The sequence below is a fragment of the Poromitra crassiceps genome, assembly GCF_964638095.1.
Source record: "Poromitra crassiceps genome assembly, chromosome: 23".
Taxonomy (NCBI): Eukaryota; Metazoa; Chordata; class Actinopteri; order Beryciformes; family Melamphaidae; genus Poromitra; species Poromitra crassiceps.
The window spans coordinates 23559877-23584349 of record NC_139639.1 but is presented as its reverse complement, the minus strand read 5'-3'; the positions used below and the strand labels follow the sequence as shown (position 1 = coordinate 23584349).

Below are 24473 nucleotides of genomic sequence, written 5' to 3'. Positions count from 1 at the left end.
GTGGTGAGAGAAGAGAAGATTGCTCATCATGTGAAGGCAGCTTCAGGAAAGAGGACGCTTTTCCAGCGAGCCGTTAGACGAGCTGATAAAATTGTGTCTGGGGGCTAACAGCACACCAAGCTAACTTGGCACAGACAACTGCACCATGGCCTCTACTCAGAGGATTAGAGAAGCGTGGCAGGGGGAACTTGGCATTGACTTCTCTGACATTATGTCTGTCTGTCTGTGATACAACTCTGCTCAGTTAATAGTAGACACCAGCTGATCCAATTTAAAGTCGCTCACCGTGACTCGCCCGGCTGGTTTCTCCTGGACCCCTTACATGGGATCCCATGCACAACATCTCTTACAAGCACATAAGCACCTTATGCGGCTGGTAGCACCACGTTGTAATATTGAATGTCGATGATGTGTACAGTGTGCTTTTTCTTTCTTTTCTTTTCCTGTGTCTGAGCCTGTTCGTCTATTTTGTTTTGTTCATGTATTGTTCTAAAACATAATTGAAAATAAAATATATATAAAAAAAAAAGCTAACTTGGCGCAGTGTTTAATGAGAGAGAGTAATGTATTGTCACATGGTGTCACCTGTCAACACTTGGTAGAGGATATGAGCAGGGTTTATTATACAAGTGTTTGATCGCTTAGATTTGGCTCGTAACCGAGTCTGTCAACAAACATAAACAAACAGTTTTCGGGAAGGTGGGGAAGAAGTTAGTTTCGAGCCCTGTGGATAGGGATGGGAATCGAGAACTGGTTCCATTGGAATCGTATGCCTCCGAGGTTGTCCATTTCTTTGATCGATGCCAGCATGTTTTTGACAGTTACGCATGCGCATTGCATTAACTCATGCATCATGACATCAAACTCTGCGTCTATGCTGCCTGCTGGAAACTTCTAACATGGAGGCATAGTCACTGCAGAGATGAAGAAATGGTCCAAAGCGCGGCTTCATTTCATGAAGAAAGATGACAGTGCTACTTGTAACGTCTGTCAAATTATCATGGCTCCATCCGTTCACACATAGCATTTTTTGATGTGGAAAAAGCGCTGCCAGGACTTGTGTGGAGAAATAAGCTGATCACAGCAACGCCACCTGATGTTAGCTGAGCAGCTGCTAGCTCGCTAGTTGAGTTGAGTTTATTTCTGTATCAGAAAAATACAAATCCATCCATCCGATTTTCAGAAAACGCTTAAAAAGTCATAAAAGTGGTCTAGCTACTTAATAAATTATTGTTTTAACTTTGACTTTGGTGTATGACTCCAACTCTTGTTACTTCCTTAAAGTGGAGCTGAAATGCCATTTCAACGGCCCCTCGCCTGTGACTGTAATTAGGACTATTAGGGCCAAGAATGCTAACCCACCGTATTCATGCACTTCCTCCACAGACAAACGGGGCCCCCAGGGGGCGATGGAGCAATCACAGGCGTCTCCACGATGAGCTGCTGTGATAAACAGCGAGCGGCCTATCTATTCTCACTTCCTCAAGATAAGCTTGTTGCAGCTCGGTTTTCACTGAACATGATCGCATATACAGTCAGGAGTTGAGTCAGCACTTGATCATGTGTTTGGAAGTGCAAGTTAGCTTTTAGATAGCTTTTTAGTAGTAGCTTTTTAGTAGCTTTTAGATGTTTTATTACAAAAGGAGCAAAAGCTTCTGCACACCTAAATGACAAGTGCGTCGGAGGAGGGAAAACCCGACTGGATCAAAAGAGAATAACTCCCGCGCACTGCCTCCAAATGCAAAAAGTTTATTTAACAGAATAACGTTTCGGTCCTAAGACCTTCTTCAGATTCTACTTCTACTTCTACTACAAGAATCTGAAGAAGGTCTTAGGACCGAAACGTTATTCTGTTAAATAAACTTTTTGCGTTTGGAGACAGTGTGCGGGAGTCATTCTCTTTAGATGTTTTATTACAGAAAGTGTATGAAACTCATGACCAAAATAGTCATACATTCTGTCATTGTGTTACTTATGGATGGAATTATATTGAAAATAAATTATTCCTCTTTTTGCTGGGGACCCCCTGGAACCCCCACAAGCACTGCTAGGGGTCCCCGAACTGCACTTTGAGAAACACTGCCTAAAGCATTACTACGAGTAAATCAATTTTTTGTATTAATGGTCCCAGTGTGAATCAAACCCATAACCCCCTAACTAAATGTTATAGAGGACCACAGTCTCCGAATTGCAAAAGGGCACTTGGTTAACGTACTTTCCTCTGGTGTTATGTAGCACAGTGAAACTTTCAGTTTTCACTTTGAAATATATGACATTGTTTTCAGTTTGCCTGCTCTATGGTTCTTGTTCCATTTTGCAAATTTCCTGACCTACATGTCTGCCCGTAATGTTAAATCGAACATCCACAAATTCACGTGATTCCAATACACATTTCATGTTATTCCTATGATTTGATTTTGAGGTAGTTCAGTTTGTCCCATTACAAGAATCTAGAGAATCAAAACTAAACTAACAATCTATGATCGTCATGTGACATTTTCTGGAGGAGGTTACGTGGGAAGCTAGCTTACCGTAGTTACAAAAGTTGAAAAATCGGCATAAACACATCCCCAAACTACAGCTTCATTATAAAGAAATTAAAAACACTTTAACTCCATGAAGCTCAAATTAGGATAAGAATTACACACACACACACACACACACACACACACACACACACACACACACACACACACACACACACACACACACACACACACACACACACACACACACACAAAATATTCCCCACATTCATAAAAACTAGAAACTTTGCGCGCTCATTTCTAGCATGTGACAACATTTTTGACATGTCTGATGTTTTTATTTTATTTTGAAAAGTGTTAATTGTTTCCCTGTGCAGTTCCTGTGCTTGAAGAACATCCGGACATTCCTGACGTCATGCTGTGAAGTGTTTGGGATGAAGAAAACGGAATTATTCGAGGGCTTCGATCTCTTCGATGTTCGAGACTTTGGAAAGGTAACATCCACATCCGACACGATGCCCGCACTGATAATGAAGGTCATCCATCAATCAGTAATGTGATGGATATCATGACTAAGTGGGTAAAAGCAAACAATAGAACAGCTAGAAGTAGAACACTCTGGTAAGTAAAAGTAAGTAAAATACATCACTTTACTGTAATGCAGCATTTAAAATCAGGGAAAGACGCACTTACCTGATCTCTAGTCTCATGTCACGATATTGATATAATATTGATATATTGCCCAGCCCTAAATCACTCTATTCTATTCTGTTCTGTTGCTTTCCTCTGTGTATATTCCAGCATCATTGCTTCAAACATTTTGTCACCCTCAGCACAATTAATTTCATCTTGATTTTATTTATTATAGCAAGAAGATGTGTTTGTAGTGGCACAACTATACATTTAGACCAGCTTCCTTCTCCGTTTTTCAGAATCTATAGCACCTTTTTGCGACCCTTGAATTTATTATTATAGCAGAGTTCCTGTTGAATTCATTCATGTATGCAATGTCATATCTCATATAATAAACCCATATGAGCCAGATAAATACAATATATGATGACTTTGCCTTTGATGGAGGAAAGGTGTGTGTGTGTGTGTGTGTGTGTGTGTGTGCGTGTGTGTGCGCGTGTGTGTGTGCGCGTGCATACGTGCGTGCATGCGCATCTGTGTGTTAGCCTGGGTAAACCCGGCCTTCAACGTGACGTCACAGGCTATGCCTGTAGCGTGTGACTGATAGCACATAGAGGTCACGTGGAGGCTGGGTTTACCCAGGCTATCCGTGTGTGTCCCTGCAGCACTCAAAGCATTCAATATTTGCTCACCGGCTTGGCCATGCATTTTCCAGTACGCTTCTAAAGGGATTGCTCCACTTGTTTTTATTGCTGTGTTATATTGCGGGAGATTGTCTGAGTGTGTGCACAGAGTTAGCTTGTCCCTGTGTGTGCACAGACTTAGCTTGTCTGAGTCTGTGCACAGAGTTAGCTTGTCCCTGTGTGTGCACAGACTTAGCTTGTCTGAGTCTGTGCACAGAGTTAGCTTGTCCCTGTGTGTGCACAGACTTAGCTTGTCTGAGTCTGTGCACAGAGTTAGCTTGTCCCTGTGTGTGCACAGACTTAGCTTGTCTGAGTCTGTGCACAGAGTTAGCTTGTCCCTGTGTGTGCACAGACTTAGCTTGTCTGAGTGTGTGCACAGAGTTAGCGTGTCCCTGTGTGTGCACAGACTTAGCTTGTCTGAGTCTGTGCACAGAGTTAGCTTGTCCCTGTGTGTGCACAGACTTAGCTTGTCTGAGTCTGTGCACAGAGTTAGCTTGTCCCTGTGTGTAGCTAGACCACTCACTCACTCTGGCTACCTTTATTAGCCTCTTTCACTTCCCACCCAATTCACTCATTTTGTGTCTAAAATGCAGGAAGTAACACAGGTCCAACCAAAACAGTAACAAGGGCCCCGGGCACTGGATTACCGAATGGATTGGAAGTTTTTATTTGTCTGTATTGAGTGTATTGTTCAATACCCCTAAAATACAGATGATGCTGTATGTGCAAGCGCTATCATTTTGTCAAAAGGGCTGAATTTGAGTTCAAATCCTTTAAAAACAATGTATTTGGTTTATTTTGCTTTGCTCATTTTATAAGATTAGGTGTCACCTTTTAATGGATATCTCATTGTTGCAAACTATTCCGTTTATTAGTGAGTAAACTTTGCCCCAGTTCTCCAAACAGAGTGTGATCACAGGTTCCTGTGATTTACACACACCTCTCCAAGTGTGAGAGAACTGTTGTATGCTCATTTCACAGCAACCTTTTGAGGTGCTAAAGCAGGAAGAAACTCGGCTCTAATCATCAGCATTAACGAGGGCACTGGCACTGGAACACCTAAACAGAATGGAAGCATAATTAATTGTATTTACACCTGCTTTACTTCCTGCTTTTACCACCTCAAAACGTTTGCTGTGAAATGGGTCCGTTGAGCTCTACCGTGCCGTTTCCCCACACAGCTGCCCTCTTCTCTCGCTTCAGCCTGTTGCTTTCTAAAGAAGCTTCCAGTTAATCTGGCTGCTGATAATCCGCGGCTCTGTTCAAAACTTTTCCATCAAACGAACACGTTTCAGCAGAGAGAGGACATCACTGATTGGTTAACAATGTGCCAGTCTGCAGGTTGACTGATTGGGCGGGACGGGGTCCAGGTAGAGTTGTTGGCACGAGCTGTGGCCCGTAAACTGAGCATTAGTCGCCTGAATATCTAATGAGAGCTGTGTAACCTACTTTCCTCTGGCTGGGTTACCACAGGCCGCTCCCCAGGCATCCACACTGCAGGCAGCAGGCCAGAGAGAGGAAGAGGAAGAGGAAACAATAGGGCAGTTTCTCTTCCCTTAATTCAGAACTACGTCAAGATCTTGACTGTACAAGCAAAAATGTTTGAATTACTAAACTCAAGGTGAACTCAAACGTGGACAATTTATGTTAAAGCAATAGTCCCCCCCAAAATGAAAATGATCTACTCACCTTGATGCCCTGGGCAAAGCTTTGCAAAACATTTAGGCCCCATCTTGTAATCCATCTAATCTCCTTTGAAAAAACAGGCATAAAATATAATCTCTCCAAAGAGTTCATGAAGCATAATCCAGTGTTTTGTAGGCAAACGACTACGCTGTGGTTCAAAAAAGTACAATATTTACCTCATTATCACCCATATTCTCCTCACTGGCAATGCTGTGGTGGATGACTCTGCTATGCTTTAGTTCACCCGGCTACATACGACCAGCATTGTCAGAAATGTAATGGCCATTCATATTGTTAAATGATCAACTTGAATGTTTTGGGAGAAAGATGAGATAGAAGTGCTTTATATGGGGGATAAACTTGCTGTGTGTTTGGTGTTCCTACAAACGTAAAGTTATAATCCATAAGATTTTCATCTAAATAAATATCCGTTAAGTCATTCTCTATAATATGATAGTGAGCCTATGGCCCATTGATGGAAGCCTTTGAATTTTCACTATTGCAGCATTTATAAACTTGGTGTCTGTGGTGACACAGGATTGGTGGAGCTAACACAATAGACTCACTCTGTAGGTTACTGTACGTTTCCAACAACTCTTTCGTGAAGTAGGATAACAGGCAATGTACACCAGATGCGTTACGGCTGCGTTGCGGATCCGGCAAAACTGCCTGATCGACTGTCGCCCATGTTAATTGATAAGCGATACATGCGGTATGGAAAAATTACGCACCTGTTCTATTTTTGTCGGATCCCGCATACGTCTGACAGATTACATGAGTGTGGGTCTGTTCGCAGCCGTACCGGAGCCGTGCCGCATCTGTTCCAGAGGGGGTGTACATTAGGCCTAACAAGCTACTTTTTTCTGGTCTAGCAGGTTACTATGGCTGAACAAACTGACTAATGTCACATGCAACACTGTTTGGATTTCACCTACAATTACCACTCATCGCCATAGGTGTCACCCAAGAGAACAAAACTGAAATCTTATGGACTGTAACTTTAAGTGGCGTTTCGACTGACATGCGGATAGTGGATGTGTCATCTAGATTCTAGATAGAAATGACTGTGTGTGGCTTCTGTATTGAGATAGACTGATCACATAAAATGGCTTGAATCATGATATGATGTGATATGATATGATATGCCACCGTACAACTTCTGCTTTTGGTTCCTTTTTCATAGTTCACAGGGGATTCATGATCACACTTGTGTTTCTCAGGCCACACTAACCTTGGTGGTTTGTCTTTGGATCTTCTCGTTCCTTTAGCTCAGCTTGTGCCTCTCCCCTCCCAACTTACATGTGTCTTAAACTGAGTGTCTTATGAAGTAGGTCAGATGTGAGATCAAACTCTTCGCTGATACTCGACTTGTTTGAGTATCAGCATACAAGCACCCATGCAGGCACGTGCAGAGGGGGGTGCTAGGGGTGCCCGAGCACCTGCCCGTTTTCCCCTGATGCCCAAAGTGCCCCCTTTTTTCTTTTTTACAGTGAAGGCATGCCCAGCACCCTTAAAGAAGAACTTATAACAATAAATAACAATTTAACTCATTGAGTGCCATGGACGTCTTTCGACGTCCAATTAAATAGTGACGTAGAGTGCCACGGACGTCTTTCGACGTCCAATGCGTTTTTTGACGGTGGGACGTCGATCAAAGCCTTCCGCATTTCCTGTACAACTATTGTAGCTATTGGAGGTCTATAACCTATTTTACAGAACCCTTAGGTGGCGACAGTGCTCTCCAGGTTAACAGAAAGGCAGAGAAAAACAGAGAATAAGTCGTTGGGGAAACGGAAATCGCATCGCATCCGTATGCATCGATATGCATGAAGCGTTTTAACGTTAGATGTGCCCGCAGCAGCCAATCTGCTCCCACAATTGAGCTCCTGCATGTCCGCTGCGACAGCCCATTCGCATGATCAGCCGTGGAGTTATTATTCTCAACTGGAAGCATAGGAGCCGGTGACAAGCACACGCGGAAGGCTGTAAAAAAGTTGGATGTCGCGCACCCTTCACAGTGCAGAGCAAATTCAGCAGAGAGCCACCTCCCATACAGGAGGAGTGTGCAGTTGAGGCGGGGCGGGGCGGCGGGGGGGGGAAGGGCACGCAGAGCAGCACACAACACTGACCCAGACAGACCCAGGCAGCAGGACAGGGTTGGCAAACGCAAGCCAGAATATCCGATGCCCACCAGCAGCAAATCAAGAAAGCAAAGAAGCTGCAACCAGCAGCGCACGCAGGGGCCAGCGCTGCTGGTTGCAGCTAAAAATATTATTCTGCCAAACAAAATTCCCTGGCCTTCACTGTTTTATTGAAGGAAATTATTTTTGAGGTGTGACTACATCAGAAAATTAGCTTCAGAGTCAGTGATGTGTTTGAAATGTTTAATTTCACAAAAGGGCCATTATCTCAGCTTCTAGAAAAAAACTGCTCTTTTTTGTTAAATCAAGCTATCTTCTCCGGCTGATAACTAAAGAACGGAAAATGATATCAATAAACCTGTTTTTGCTGATGATAGAAAAGAGTCTCATCGTTCTTTTTGCGTGTTCATTGTTTACATAGTAATATCACACAATATTCTGTGGGCCTCGAGAAATCACTGAAAAAAGCTCTGAAACTCTGGCACTGGGAGCGTCCGTTCTCCAAAAGTGGCTGGCACTCAATGAGTTAACAATAAATAACAATTTAGCAATAAATAAAATGTCCGGACAGTTTACACATGTTGACCTTTCAACCATTAGTTAAGCAATCGTCTGTGTCTCTGGATGCAATCTTTTTTCCCAGGATGGCAAAGACGTGACTCGCCCTTCTCTGCCTCTGATTGGCCTAGTGTCAAACGTTGTTGATCCAATCACATTAGCTTGGCTATCCTATCCTGCGTCTCTCCTCGTCTCCTGTGCCAATCAGAGGCAGAGATGGGGGGGTCATACCTTCGCCATCCTGCCCACTGCCCAGCTGCCGAGCTCCAACTGACTGGCGGGTCAGCAACAGTGAAACCGCACCGCAGTCTTGTGCTCTTTTTTTTTTTTTTTTTTACTTTTGAGCCCCTGCCCCTAAGGGTCTCTGCACGGCCCTGCACCCATGTATAGTACTACAGTATGTGAATAAGTATGCAATGTTCAAGTTACCCAAAAGTTTCACTGCTGATAAGGACAATTATTTTAAGTTAAGTGTTGACTCTCACACAGCTGATATGGCCCTGACAGGTGTTCAAAAGTATTTAAAAGTATTAAATCAACTCTGATGGGTGTGGACTCTGAGCGACCGATATAAAAACACTGGCATTGTGTTGATTTTTATACTCTCAGAATGAAAGTGAAAATAAGAAAACATTTCTGTATTGCAAAAATTCCACATGTTAAATTCTTAATTCTTAAAGGTATACTATGCAACTATTTCATAAAAAAAAACTATATACACTCTGAATCTTCACTTATGACCTTATAAATGCATTGCAAATAAATTAAAGTCCCTGGAAACCATAAATATTTTATTATTATTTAGCATTTTGAGTTCATCACATCACAGGAACCTATGTTCATAAGCCACCAGCCAAATTTGAACGATGATGAACGTCGCAAAGTATATAAATTTAGGTTTGACAGTCATGACAAAAGTCATGAGAATCGATTAGATTTTAGAGTGTATTTTCTCCCGCGGACTGTGTGGGCGTGTCCCGTCTGCAGCAGGTCTCCTCTCTCTCTCTCTCTCTCTCTCTCTCTCTCGGAGCAGACCGAGGAGACCTCTCTCTCTGTTAACGGAGAGAGAGAGAGAGAAGGAGAGAGAGAGAGAGAGAGAGAGAGAGAGAGAGAGAAGGAAAGACACAGTACACACACAGTAGCGCTGCGAGTGCACAGCGCTACTGTGTGTGTCAGTGTGTGTGTGCGCGCGTGCGTGCATGTGTGTGTGTGATTCAATTAAATCTTATGACGTGATAAGATCATGCATTTTAGCACCGCGCGCACCGCTCTCTTCAATGAGGAAATGGAAATCCAGACCTTGTAGAAAAGTGTCGATTTTTGGGGTTAGGGTGAAAGTAATGTCAACTTACTTTCTGAGGCACACAATTACTCACTAGACCCTAAATTTAATAGTTAGAAGGTTTTTGTGGATTTTGGTTTCCAGGGACTTTAAGTAATTTCACCATGTTATCAGATTTTGTTCTCATGTTTCAAGAGATATGGGATTTTTGAGAGTCGACAACAGTTGAAATTACTCATCAAGTTGCAGGTATTTTGTGCACAGCTGGTCTTATACTACAAGCAGGACTATTACGTAACCAGCATACCTGGGTGAGGCGAAGCCACAGCACTCACACTGTCACACAGGAAACAGAGATAAAGTCAAGATAGACATGCTCTTATGTCTCACCTCAGTCACTATCTATCTGAGCTATGCCTGCAAATCCTGAAAACGGCCTAATTCTCTCTCGTTACTCTAAAACAGTGGACTGGGGTACGTGGAGGTACTACAGGGGGTAAAGGACAAAATAGAACAATGTGAGAATAAATCATGAACTTAAAAGTTTTCGTTCGCAGTTTTCTAAGCAAAATGTTGTAGTCGGGTAAAGGGGGTACTTGGATTCAGAAATCAGGGAAAGGGGGTACTGGAGCCAAACAAGTTTGAAAACCACTGCTCTAAAATAATGCCTATTTACCTTTTGTCACAGTAGCCATTTTGTGTCTAAAAGGCAGGAAGTAACACAGGTGCAAGCAAAACTAATGAGGGTTTCCCACAATCAGTTTAGGTGTTCCAGTGCTGGGGCCCTCATTTTGGTTGCACCTGTGTTACTTCCTGCCTTTTAGACACAAAATGGCTGCTGTGAGAATGGTGAATTAGAGGAGTTACAAAATCATTTTGTAAAATCATTATACGTTTGGATGCCTGTTACTCTCTCCAAGATGCCCCCCCCCCTACCCCCAGCAATGGGTCGTGGCCGGGCAAGTCTCAAGTCTTCGGGTATGCCCGACCCCCCGAATACCCGAGGTTCCGACCCGGACCCGGCCGGGTCTGGGTCCATTCAAAAGAAGTGCCAAACCGCTTAACCCTTAGAAAAGTCATAGCACACCTGTCCTCAATAAGCCGCATGTTTTGAGTTCGGGCATGTCTATGTGGCGCAGAAATTGTGGGAGTTATTACGCGCCAAAAAAGTGGCTGCTGCGCAGCAATGGGTCGTGGCTGGGCAAGTCTCAAGGCTTTGAGCTATTATGACATCACAATTGCTCGAGTGACATCAGTGATGGCATCACAATTGCTTGACTGACTGATGACATCACAAATACAACCTAATTGCCATAGGTAATTAAGGTAATTAGGCTATACACGGGGCCAGAATTCAACGTTTTGATGCACTGTGAGCTCAATTTTTGACCGATCGAAAATCTGTTTTGATACTTTTGTGTAGAACAGTCTAACGATGCAGATGCTGAAGTTTGGTGTCGTTTGAAGAAAAAATGTGGGAGGAGTAGGGTTTAATTCGTTTTTGCAGTTTTGCGGTCTTTAGACTTCATAATTGGCCATAGGTTGCATTGTACAAAAGTTTCCCCTCATTTAGGCGCACATTTCGGTGAAAGTTGCAAAGCCGTAGCACGTATGCCTGATCTTTTATGAATTTCTTAAGTTTTAAAATTTAGACGGTCGCTGTAGTGCCACCGTTAGGACTATTGGCCCCAAATTTGTGTCAAAGACGTTTGGCATGGGACTGGACCTTTGTGCAAAGTTTGGTTAGTTTTCATCCATGGGAAGTCGAACTTCCCGGGAGGAAGAATAATAATAATGGCAAATACAATAAGTGGCCCTGCCGCTTCGCTGGCCCGGTAATCTCTTAAAACAGACTGTTTCATCTACATCCGGCGAATGCAGCTATACACAGTCTGTACGTTACACCCCCAGAACATGCACAAGGAAGTTGGGAAAAAAACCTTCAGACAGGAAAGAAGTTCGACGGAATCCGACCAATCATATTGGATTATTGGATTCTGATTGGACTAATGAGCTGAAAACCCGCCTTTCTACTTCCCATTCCGGTTGGTGCATGATTCTCCCCCACGAAGTACAGACGGTATGGCGGAAGCATTTGAAAATGGCGGAAGCCAACTCGTCTGTTCTAAGAGACTACTGGCCCGGCCACTAATAATAATCATTATAATATTATTATAATTAAATATATAAAACTATAATTATAATAGCAATAATTACAGTATGGTATTTGACTAAAATGTAAATGTACAAAGAAATCGTATTAGTGGTAGGCTAGTTACAGGTAGTGGAAATATTTTTGACACAAATTATACTGGCAATGGAAGCAACAAATTGAAGTTGTAACTTCTAGATTTTCTTAAATGTAGTAGTTGCAGTACAACTGTTGATAAGATAATTGTCTGCCTGTCTCTCTCTTACAATACACACATATAAAGAGACAGACACACGCACACAGATGCATGGCTGCGAGTTGAGCTTGGGATAGCACGACCACTTCCTGCAGAGACCATCTCTCTCTCTCTCTCTCTCTCTCTCTCGCTCGCTCTCTCTCTCTCTCTCTCTCTCTCTCTCTTGCACACGCACGCACGCACACACACACACACACACACACACACACACACACACACACACACACACACACAGCATCCAAAATTAGGCCTTTCACCTCCTGAGAAATGGATGTTATTTTTGGGGATGCTCTCTTTTCACACTCAGTCAGTATAGTATATGAATGTATATGAATGTATCTGAGTCCAAAACAATGGGGGGGGTGTGGGGGGGTAAAACCTTTCAGTTCCAGTATGTCTGCCTCCATGCAGTGAGAGCAGCGCAAAGCTAATTCATAACCGAGCGTTTCAACAACATTTACACACACCTTTATTCTGTTTGGCCAGGTTATGGACACTCTCTCCAAGCTCTCCTACACAGCAATTGCACAGCAAGGAGGATTCAAGTAAGTCACACAGTATATGGCTACAAGTCAAGTCAAGTCAAATCAGGTCAAATTGATTTGTATAGCCCTAATTCACACGAAGAAACACGCACGCGTGTGCACGCACGCACACGCACACACACACACACACACACACACACACACACACACACACACACACACACACACACACACACACACACACACACACATTGTTGTAACTGGCCCTTGTGCTGTTAAGCTGTGGGGAATGTTAGAGGAAAATGGGGTTAGTGAGAGTGGGAAGTCTCACCCTGTCATTTCCAGTCTTACCAGCTATTTTTCACACCAGAGCATTATTATTGCCCATTCCATTTGTATTGGGAAACTGGGAATTTCCCAGGTCAAAGACGGGAACGCCCCGACCTCAAAATCCAAGATGGCAGCTCGCACATCAACAGTAGTCCAAGTTGTAGTAAATACTGTAGCACGTCTGTCTTTGTGTCTCATTAAATCAGTCGTACACAGTGCTGTCTAACTTCTATCTGTGGACATGTTGATACAGTGTTTGTATGTGCAAAATACCACAAAATGTGTTGTTACTGTATCAATTGTTATTGCTAACAATGACTAGCCAGGCTAGAGCTAACCCTGGCTGGTTTCCCGTTTTCCTAAATCCCAATACAAATGGAATCTGCCATTAACACCGGTTTCCCCAAATGTGTCTCGAGGTTCTGTAAAAATTCATACTTGGCTGGAGTGAATTTTTTTAATACATCAACCAATTTCTGAATACCTGCTCAAAAGCTACTTTTCTACCCAAAGTCACATATTACAGTAATAATGGCTTCCTAGTCGTTTCCCCTACGAGTACTGAACCCCATGCTGCTTTCCTTTCATTGTCAGGCCATTTCCCACAGAGGAGAGCCTCAAAGACGAGGACATCTACAACAATCTGGAGGACTTGATTGAGTATGTATGAGGGCTCCTCTCTACGGGCCCGTTACCACTGTTGATGGAACATGATTATTTCGTTCAGTAGCGCAACCAACTGCTCTCCGGGGGTCTGGACACCCACATGTTTTGGTTAAAGGCTTGGCTCAGTTTCTCTGCGACTGTCAGAGGAAACGACGAGTGAGTAATTCTGCATATTTCTGCTGTGTGCTTGCTTGCATACCACCCACATCAAGGTCCTTTGGTGGGTGCTGCCGGCGCGGTGATTGACAGATAATGAAGTGTAAGCATGATGGTATGAGTAAAGAAAGAACATGACATCTGATTATGATGGGGTACTTTCTCTGCCACTTCCGATTGCAGATATTTTCTAATGAAGGAGATTTTCACGGGGCCATTTTGTGTCGAAAAGGCAGGGTAAACACTACTCTCGCTGGCCAGCCTCCTCTCCCTTCCGGGAGAGTCGTCTGGCTGCATGGAAACAGGCTACTGGGATAAGCCCTCCCTTGCTTTTCAGCTGCTCCCCATTGGAGCGACTGTTTCATTCGCGGCCGCGATGTCCGCTCCCAGCTTATTACAAGCTCTGTCATTGGCTCTGACCATGTCAATCAGAGCGACTTCCGCTCCCTCCTCCCTCTGTGTCGCTGTAAACAGTGCCCTGCCACCTCAGTGAAAACAACAACGCTAACTAGCTAGCAAGGTAACGGCAGAAACCTACACGCTAGCTCGTTGCTACACGCTGAAAATGGCAAGTTGGATTGTTGAAAACTATTTTCCAAGGGCACTGCCGCCAAGTGCCGCCCATCGCAATCCCACAGTGGAGACCTGCGCCACCAGACTCTTCTCACGGTAGGGAGGGGAGGCTGGCCAGCGAGACTAGGTAAACACAGGTGTTTACCTGGAAGTTTGAAAGAAGTTTGAAAAGAAGTTTGAAAGAAGAAGTTTGAAACCCTCATTAGTGTTTTGCTTGCACTTGTGTCTACCCTGCCTTTTCGACACAAAATGGCCCCCGTGAAAAGCGTCTATTGCGCATTTCCTTCTCCATTAGATGCAGTTGTGTCTGAAGTGATTAGTAGGTAGTTAGTAATAGCAATGGGCTAGCACAGGGTTTGACAGAGGAAGCCCCGGAAGTGATACTGAAAGTTGTAGTTCCTCGAATGGCCACTTGAGGCTGCACCCAAAAGCGTTCTCCATGTTAAATTGCCCGACTTTGTAACATCAAGCATTTACAGCCTGGTTCAAAACACGGTTTTGGCCTATATAGCCAATTTCACCTCTCGTGACAACGTTTAGAGTAAGATAGACAATAGAAAAGACTATGTTTTGGGCATGATTGACAGGTCGCCTGTCCAATGATCACGCAGCTCGCCAATCACGGACCAATAGTAGGGTACAGATGTCCCACTTTGTGTGGGACTGCACAACATTTTCATGCCTTTTCCCATGTCCCACATATTGCGATGGTGTCCCACATTTTGATTGGCCACTCAGAGAAAGAGAGGCACACACACACACACACACACACACACACACACACACACACACACACACACACACACACACACACACACACACACACACACACACACACCAGAGATGGGAAAAGTACACACATTCTTTACTTAAGTAGAAGTAGAGTTACTTGTGTAAATAAAGACTCTGGTAAAAGTAGAAGTACTGATTCAACTTGTTTACTCAAGTAAAATTACAGGGTTACAGGCTCTGAAATGTAATCAATTAGAAAAGTGAAAGGTATTTCTACCGGTTGTTTCTGTGCAGAGCTAACTGAACCTCACATCATATTAAGATAACTAGAATTTTTGGACGTTCAATTCTAGGATGGGACTCTGGAGACGATGAACCAACTGAGCACACAGACACACAGCCCTCCAATTATAGTAGTAGGATTGGCAGGTGGTGTATGCTGATGGTATTTAATAGCTGGTCCTGGATTTGTTTGAAACACAGTCACTGAAGAACTAAATCTAGGAAATGAAAATAAATAAACTGACAGTCCTTCAAGTCAGTTTTGGTAGAGCACAAAGTCTTTCATCACTTGTGTTAGTGGTAGGGAGTGGACTTGGTTCAGGCGATGTGTGCCCAGCGCTTGGCGGATCCGGATCCGACACACGTGGGCCAGACTGCGAGGACATCTCTTGGCCTCCAGAAAGACTCTGAACGCCTCGGGATCCGCCTCCACCTCCAGCTGTGCCTGCTCCAAGGTCACCAGGGCCGGGTCTGCGCCGTGGTCCAGGAGTAGCTGGACGAAGGCCATGTCACACCTGAACCTCAGCACCATCTCCAGCAGGCGAGACGCCACGTCACGGGTCAGAACGCAAGCGGCCTGGAGCAGCAGGCGGAAGCAGTCCAGGTGGTGGTAGCGTGCTGTTAAGAGAGGAGAGTCATTAGACATGTCCATGTCAACAGCAGTACGAAACCTGATGAGTTCCTGCAGTATGTCCAGCCTTCCATCCCGGACAGCCCAGTAGACCGGGTGTAGGAATTTTACGCTTCTTTTGTTGGGGTCGGCCCCGGCTTCCAGGAGGATCCGGACGCAGTCCAGGTGACCGAAGGCCACGGCCAAGTAGAGAGGCATGTGGCCTCTATCATCAGCTAGGTTTACCTGGGCTCCCTGGGTAATCAGGTAGTCCACACAGGCAGCGTGACCCTGCCAGGCTGCGTCTCCCAGAGGGGTGCAGTCGTAAACAGAGCTCTCATTGATCTGCCCTCTGAAGCAGTCTTCCTGCAGCAGGCTCCTCAGTGTGACCAGGTCTCCTGCGTAGGCGGCATCATGGAGCTGCCCGTAGTAATGCCCTCCTCGAACAGCCATTCCTTCACGTCTGTCAGAGTATCACGACTATGTGTGTGTACGTTGCGTTCTTCTTCTGTGGTGTGTACGCTAAGGTTTTATGAAGGGAACATTTGTACATCACTCACTGATGACATCACAATTGCTTGAGTGACATCACTGATGACATCACTGTTGACATCATCTGTGATTTATGACAGTGTGCCATTGTGATGTCACAATGTCTATAGTGTGAAGCTGTACAATACGCAAAATATTGCTCTAGCACCCCCTGTGGGTGCATTTTCCCCCTCTGTCTGCAATTGTGCTTGCCCATCCCTCTCCAATTAGGGTGGTGAGATAATAGAGTAGTGTTTTCTGGGCATTACTTTATTTGACAGTTTTCTCATTTGACAGGATGAGCAGCAGAGTGAACGTAATTGTTATTATGTACTCAAAGGAAGGCTTTGCCGATTTTCAACAGGATGGACAGTGCTTACCTTGTGTATATGTTTTCTGCATCAAGTAATCCACGTTTGACTGCCTGCAGAAGCTCCGCCCCCGCCAGCTGATATGGGTCATTAAGGCTCGTTAAGGCTCTCGATGTGATTATCCGTGGATGTGCTGCATACAGAGAAAATAAACAATAACAGCTGCCCTCAAAGCCGCCCTCGAGCAAAATCTGTTCACTTCCGCATCCAGAATGATGCAAAATGCATCATTCCAGAATGATTTTGCATCATTCTGGACACGGAAGTGCTGGAAAAAAACTGCGGAGCTCTCAGTGCAGGAAAGCATGAAGACAAGGCAAAGGCTGCCCAGCTGCATCATTACTGACATTGTAATGATGCAAAGCAGGTTGAAAATCAGCAAAGCCTCCCTTTAAGCTACAAATTGTTAACCCACTGCTTTCACAATACAAGAAAAGTTATTTCTAATTGATATAAGAAGTATTAGAAATGTGATGTGTGCTTGTGTGTGTGTGTGTGTGTGTGTGTGTGTGTGTGTGTCAGTGAGAATGCCCCTGAAGATGAGGAGGACTTGTATGCAGCGGTGTACGGACAGGAGTATTACTATGACAGCGGAGAAATCTACGAAGACCTCATGAGGACCGAGCAGCAGCATCCTACACCGGTACTACAATAGAGAGATAGATGTATTTTTGTAGTCGGAACGCGGAAGTCCCGCACTTCCTGGTTCTTCACTGTTTCTGCCTATGGGATTTTTGAATGGGTTTTTGCCGCGATGCTTCAAATAAGGTCTCTGGGCAACGCAAGCTTAATCAAACGCAAACCAGTGTTCAGCTGGATAATCTTCACACATGAGGACCACTTTCATGAGTTTTGAAGAGTAAATGCGAGCCCTAGAAGTAAAAAGGTCGGGCTAAGCTAATCCATAGGCTTCCCCGTCACGTCACCACTCAACCTGGACTGTTGTTGATGTGTGCGCTGCTGTGCACTGATTATCCCGGGCTGAACCAGGTGAGGGAAAGAGAATTTCCGTGTTCATCCTTTGAAGTGATGACGTTATTGACGTATAATATCCCCGTCGAATCAACAGTGTAGTCTCATTTAGCCGTTTGCTAGCTAGCCGGCCTTTTAACGGCAGGTAAAAGCTTCAAAACTCATAATAGTGGTCATGTGTGAAGATTATCCTACTGAACACGTTCAAACGGTTCGCGTTTGATTAAGCTTGCGTTGCCCAGAGACCTTATTAGAAGCATCGCGCCAAAAACCCATTCAAAAATCCCATAGGCGAAAACAGTGAAGAACCCGGAAGTGTTAGCATCGATGTTTTCCGGACTCGTTCCTGGGGCTCTCTATAAGTCAGCCTCAGACACGCACGCACACACTCCGCACGCACTCACACGCACACACGCACGCATGCACGCACTCAAACGCACACACACACACACACACACACACACATACACACGCACGCACGCACGCACGCACACACACACACGCACGCACACACACACACACACACACACACACACACACACACACACACACACACACACACACACACACAATAGTCAAGGGGGACACTTTGCCGATTTTGAACCAACGTCGTATCATTACAAAATCAATAGTACTTTATATGCAAATGAACAATGTTTAACTTCTCTCATGGCTCGAGAGCTCCCTGTTCATTCACACAACTTCCTGGTCCAAAGGATGTCATAATGATGTCATTTGAAGCAGTTTTGCCACGGTGTGACTTACTATTACTATCACTATTACTATTACTATTACTATTACTATTACTATCACTACCACTATCACTATTACTATTACTATCACTATCATTACCACTATTATTATTGCTCACTCTACCTTCATTTGCAGAACTTCCTGGACCAAATGACATCATTATGACATAATTTGGACCAGGAAGTTCTGCGAAGGAACGGGGAGCTCTGGCTCCAGGCAAGATGGAGGAAAGTTAAACACTGTTCATTTGCATCTATCACTTTTTTCATTTGCATATATTAATATTAGTAATTTTGAAATGGTACAAAACTGGTCGAAAATTGGCAAAAATGGCCCTTTAAGTTAATTTGCTAATGTGTGCGTCCCTCCAGAAGCAGGTGGAGCAAGATGTTCGGAGCTGCTGCCTTGCAGAGATCAAACAGACAGAGGAGAAATACACAGAGACCCTGGAGTCCATAGAGAAGGTACAGTCTCTGTCTTCTGCTCTCCTCTGCACTGGGAGAAGCATGGGCTCACTCGCATTTAGGCCCCTATCTTTGTACGGCGCTATCGTTTGCGCTGCCTTTGCGCTGCGTTTGCGTGCCTCTTATTGCTATCTTCCCAGCGCACCATCCAGTTTTGCACTGTGATGACACAGGTGTAGGCGTGGCCCAGGCGTGTCGGTGGGCCTCTATCCTATCATGTGTCTCGCGCAAGTGTCATTTAGCGCTGTGGGGAAGATACCGTCGGTATGTGGTGAGCGCAAAGAGAGGTTTGGGAGTTGCCCGTTCCAAAATAGGCAGTTCAGCGCAATGTGTTAGAAAAAATCGCCTTGGGTGCTCTCAATTTTAATGCCAGGAAATAGCTGGTCTTAGCGCAAACGCAGACGTACGCCTGAGCGCAGACAGTATTCTCCAGCGCAGTGCAGGAAATCCTTGCTTGGATAGGGCCATTAAGCACGGCTCGTGCGCGGACACACAATTCCCTCCTCAGAATGCCACGTTGATTTTCAACTAACCTACACTGCAGAAAAAAACACACCTTGATTTAACAATGAGAATTCATTTGTTATGGTTTGTCACTGCCCAGGCACCGAGGCAGCGTTGTGCTGTGCTGTGCGTGGTGGTCCCGCGGATCGAAATCAGTTTCTGGCAGAAAATCACTTTCTGACACAACACCGGCCAGTATAGTAACCATTGATAGTATACAGTAACCTCTCTCCCTGCACAATTGCACCATGCAACAATAGGTTAACCCGAGTGGACAATTCTGGTATAGGCTATTGAAATAAAATCTCACACATCCCTCCCTACCCTATTAAAGAAACGAATAGGCTATTTTTAAATGTGTATGTTATAGCCTATATCAGCGAAACGGCTAATTAAAAGGCTACTAATTACAAAAGCATCAATTTTCGTTACAATCCGAACTGGTTCATCCTCCAATTCTCTCTTCCCTCTCGTTCTCTCCCCTCTCGTTCTCTCCCCCCTCTCTCTCTCTGACTCTCTCCCTCTTTCTTACAGGATAGACAAAAAATAAGCCTTGGCTTCAGCCTATTCCTTATTTCGGTCATTGATTGTATAAATTGTATTTGTGTGAAATGGTTTGATATGTACATGTATGATGATGTTCTCTTGCTGTATATTCACACAAATTGTTACATTTTGTTTGTGGTTCATTAACCTATGACCGAAAATAAACCATTCATTCATTCATTCATTTATTTTCTCTCTCTCACACTGTCACTCTGCTTGCACTAAGCAAGAAAGAAGCTGCTGCTTGTCACAGACGTGCAGGCGGTGACGCTGTGGCTTTTAAGGGGAGTGATCTCAACTTGTGGTGGTTAATATGGGCATAAATACGGCTATCGGGGTTTGCGCTGAGATGACGTGAAGTGCAGCGGCCCGACACGCCCACAATTAGGGCTTTGCGCGGCGCTATTCCAGCGCAAAACGGGCGCTAACGCAAGTCAGGAAGATAGAGCCCTTAGTAAACAAACTATAAATGATGGATTTGTCTGGTGTCAAAAGCCTTTAATCTGTCTTAATAGATGCATAGATACCACTTTCTTCAGTACTGACGACTGAACAAGCTGAGTACAAATTCATCTTTTTGCTGCTACTCAACAATATTGGTTTTGAGAATTAATTTGGGATGGGATGAGCTAAAATGATGGAATTATCATTTATAAATGTTTCTCCACTGAAAAAATCTAACATCTTTCAATGTGTGAAACAGGCAGGGAATCAAATGACTTAGGATTTATTTCTGACATGTTACATAATAGAACTTGGCATTTGAGTATTCGGGGAATTTGGGGTATTCGATGCACTAATTTATCTTGGTATCAGCCCGACATCCAATCTGAATATCTGATATCTGATGTGATATCTCGCTTTTGCAATATGTCATGAATTATAATAATTCAAGCGGGAAGAGCTGACATGTTTCATTCATGCTTTCAACTGTTACTTCCCCCACAGTATTTTCTGAATCCCTTGAAGAAATTCTTCTCTGAGGCCGAAATTGACAAAGTTTTTGGCAACATCCCAGTAAGTCCCACAAGTGCCTCCCTTCTTGTTAAATTGACATGAGAATAACGTGTTTCTGTGGAGTTACTGATTGCCTCCTTCTTTGACGCAGGACCTTGTTAAAGTTCACAAGAGCCTAATGGTTGATGTGCAGGACTCCATCCTCAATCAAAAGGCCTTAAATCTCTACCACATCTTTATCACCTACAAGGAGAGGTATGCATTCACACCTTTCTATTACTGGCAGACTTTATGTCGCATAAAAACAGTTTTGGTGTTTCTTCTTTTGACATAAACTGAAAGTTTGTCTTGAGTGAGTTTCATAACATGTTTATGATTTCAAAAATACCTGGGCATCAATGAAATTGTAAAAAAAAGAAATCTGAAAAACGAAATGCAACTTGATTTCGCCCTCACTTCATCAGCAAGATCAAAATGGAAGGTAGAAACTTACATGGGAAAAATATGCAGGAATGAGAGAGAATGAGGAGAATTATTAACCTGTCAGATTGGTGGGGGGGGGGGGAACTTAAGACATAGTTAAATTGATCCTCCTATTGTCCCCTGTTTTCCCCCAAATCTACACCAATGCAAAAGCTAGAAAATCCCCCCTTTAACCTGTTAGCCTCTTCATCTACATCTCCCCTTCCAGTTAGAAGTTTATTTTGGAAGTATACGTTTTTCTTAATTCAAAGAAGGAGCAGGTGGTCCTAATATGTTATAGCACTATCTGTATCTCAACTAGAAAACACCATTCATCACAGCCTCATTCCTTTTCCTCTGAACTGTAGACTGCTCATCTACGGAGTATACTGCAGTCGGGTGGAGATTGCCATCGCTGTTTTAGACCTCATCTGCAAGGAGAAGGAGGATGTTCGTCTGAAGCTGGAGGTAAGACACCAATCAAACAGTCTTCTCGATGAGGAACACATTATGCACTTGCCCACATGTGCAGCAGTGTCTCTTAGTGTCCTCTAGTGGCTATTTTGTGCATACGTGCACACGTACTTTTCAATGCATTCATGTGTCCAGTTTGGGACACCATAAATTGTTAACATTTAAAGTAACAGTTCACCCAAAAATGAAAATTATCTACTCACCCTTGTGCTGATGGAAGGTCAACAGTCCTAGAGTTTCACAGCAAAACACAGTTGCAGCATTCTCCTAAACAATTTAAGTGGATGGTGACCAACTTTTAAAACGTAAAAATAAAACAGAATGCCATACTAATAATCCAAGTCTCCATAAGCCCCAAGACGCCAAGATATCTTGAAAAGACATAATTTGCACCCTGTTTTTAGTTGAAATCTTCACTTTAACCGTGAGCTTAAAGTGAAAGTGAAAGTGAAAATGCGACTTTGTACGTCTCCCCATGTTGCTTATCTATCTGTATTGTCATATTGTTGGTATGCTATTGTACTGTTCTAGTATTGCTGTTGTGAATGCTGTCTTACTGTGAAATTGTGAAAGCGTCACTGAGTATGACATCTAAAATGACACCTGCGTGAGTGTAATATCTTACAATAGTATCTTCTGAATCTGGGTATTGTATTTGTTGCAGGAGTGCTCCAAGAGGGCCAACAATGGGAAGTTTACACTGAGAGACCTCCTGGTTGTCCCGATGCAGAGAGTCCTCAAGTACCACCTCCTTCTTCAGGTCAATTATTTTTGATTCCACTGGTTTAGAGTATGGTTACTTCAGGAGGATTTACTGAACCAGCATGCTTCATTTCTTATTCATATGCTTACACACTCACACCTGGAAGAATACTACCAATTTCTAATGGTTTACAGTGTTTACGGTTGAGTGCCTTGCTCAAGGACACTACAACAATGGTTGGAGGGAGGAAGGGAGGAGCATCTGCCATGTACTGTATATTTCCCACCCACTATTGCATGGATTCAAACCTGCAACCCTCAAGTCAATTTCTTTATTTGCACTTGCAAACTTGCACTGCTTGTTGTTGTGTCTTTCTTCAAACGTGTAACAGTTTTATTTCTGTGAGACTGAGCACTGAGATCTTTATCTTTACCTCAGCTCAGCTGAATCACCTTCCTGTTGACGTTTTTAGGTTGTTATCAAAATGGCCACATGAGGGCGATATCCTCCATGTCTTTGCACCATCTCCTCCCCGCTTCAGATGCAGCTCCAGACTGCAAGAAATATCCATTCTGACAAGTCATTTAAGTCTCGTATTTAGTTGTCTTAACACCTTACCTCTCCCAAAGCAAAGCAATTTTGCCGATGGACAGAAATAGTTTCACCTTTTCTCAGTACATCTCAACTTGGATCAAGAATTGTCCTCAAACAAGGCAGATCATCTATCCCAAGAGAGTCATCTAATTAAAAAAAAAATCTTGAAATTGAAATTGTCGCATCCCACGGGCAGATCTTTTTACATCGATTAGAGAAAAAAAAACATTTAAAGACTCAATCCTGGATTTATTTTTTTAAAGATGGGGTTTTTGCAGCGCAGTCCCGTGGAGAGCTGCCAGCCACACACTCATGCCTCCTATAGAACCCAGCCGTGCCAAATCACCCCAACTTCATTGCCTGATAACTGCGACACCTTCTCCCCTGGTTAATATGAATCAGAGGTCAAGATGTAGCTGGCACTCTGGCCGGGCTAGATGAGGACAGCGAGTAGAGAGCGGCTTTAATTGGTTGTTTCGGGGGGTTAAGGCTTCCATGGTAATGGATGGTGACCCTGGCTGTTCTCAGCGCCCCCCTGAGGAGAGACTTTGGCTGGGGGTAACGGGAAGGAAGGGGAAGAAGGGCTTGATAAAAGGGAAATGAGGCGAGAGGGGATAGTGTGCAGCGCTCATCTCATCCACACACTGATTGGAATAAACCACTGTTAATCTGTTCTTAATGTAATGTTATCAGAGAGCTAATGGCGGGTAAACCCACGTAAACTCACTTTGCCTACCTGATGTTTTAGGCAGAAATACAGTCTGGCTATCTCTCTAATTGTGAAGAAGTCTTTATGGTCTATAACATATCGTATTCATAGCAAGTGTTATTATTAAGCAGAATCAGGCCTGAATCAGACTCGCACAGAATCAGAATCAGGTGTAAGTTATCAACAACAACAAAAAAAGCTAAAATGTATGATGTTACTGTAGACACTTTGTTGCAGATGTTATGTTATGTAAGTGTAGTTGAAAATATATTATAAAATAATATTCAAAATGGACTAGTATCCGGGTATTCATCTCGAGGCTTCATTTGATGTTTGGCTGGCGTTGTTTTGACGGTCACGGAACAGCAGTCTTCCTCAGGAGACCCTGAACAGCAGTCTTCCTCAGGATTTCCTCAGGAGATCCTGAACAGCAGTCTTCCTCAGGATTTCCTCAGGAGATCCTGAACAGCAGTCTTCCTCAGGAGACCCTGAACAGCAGTCTTCCTCAGGATTTCCTCAGGAGATCCTGAACAGCAGTCTTCCTCAGGATTTCCTCAGGAGATCCTGAACAGCAGTCTTCCTCAGGAGATCCTGAACAGCAGTCTTCCTCAGGATTTCCTCAGGAGATCCTGAACAGCAGTCTTCCTCAGGATTTCCTCAGGAAATCCTGAACAGCAGTCTTCCTCAGGAGACCCTGAACAGCAGTCTTCCTCAGGATTTCC

General features: G+C 43.9%; 1 protein-coding gene across 2 annotated transcripts in view; it reads left to right on the top strand.

Moving 5' to 3' along the window:
• Nucleotides 1-24473, top strand: part of LOC310796958 (guanine nucleotide exchange factor VAV3-like) — a 68309-nt gene that overhangs the window by 5547 nt on the left and 38289 nt on the right. For both annotated transcript variants that reach the window (XM_083659216.1, XM_083659215.1), the window contains exons 2-10: nucleotides 2864-2980; nucleotides 12364-12422; nucleotides 13287-13352; nucleotides 17136-17256; nucleotides 18710-18802; nucleotides 20801-20869; nucleotides 20961-21064; nucleotides 21640-21739; nucleotides 22410-22505. In XM_083659216.1, the coding sequence (XP_083515342.1) occupies nucleotides 2864-2980; nucleotides 12364-12422; nucleotides 13287-13352; nucleotides 17136-17256; nucleotides 18710-18802; nucleotides 20801-20869; nucleotides 20961-21064; nucleotides 21640-21739; nucleotides 22410-22505 (825 nt within the window). The remainder of the gene's footprint in view (nucleotides 1-2863; nucleotides 2981-12363; nucleotides 12423-13286; nucleotides 13353-17135; nucleotides 17257-18709; nucleotides 18803-20800; nucleotides 20870-20960; nucleotides 21065-21639; nucleotides 21740-22409; nucleotides 22506-24473) is intronic.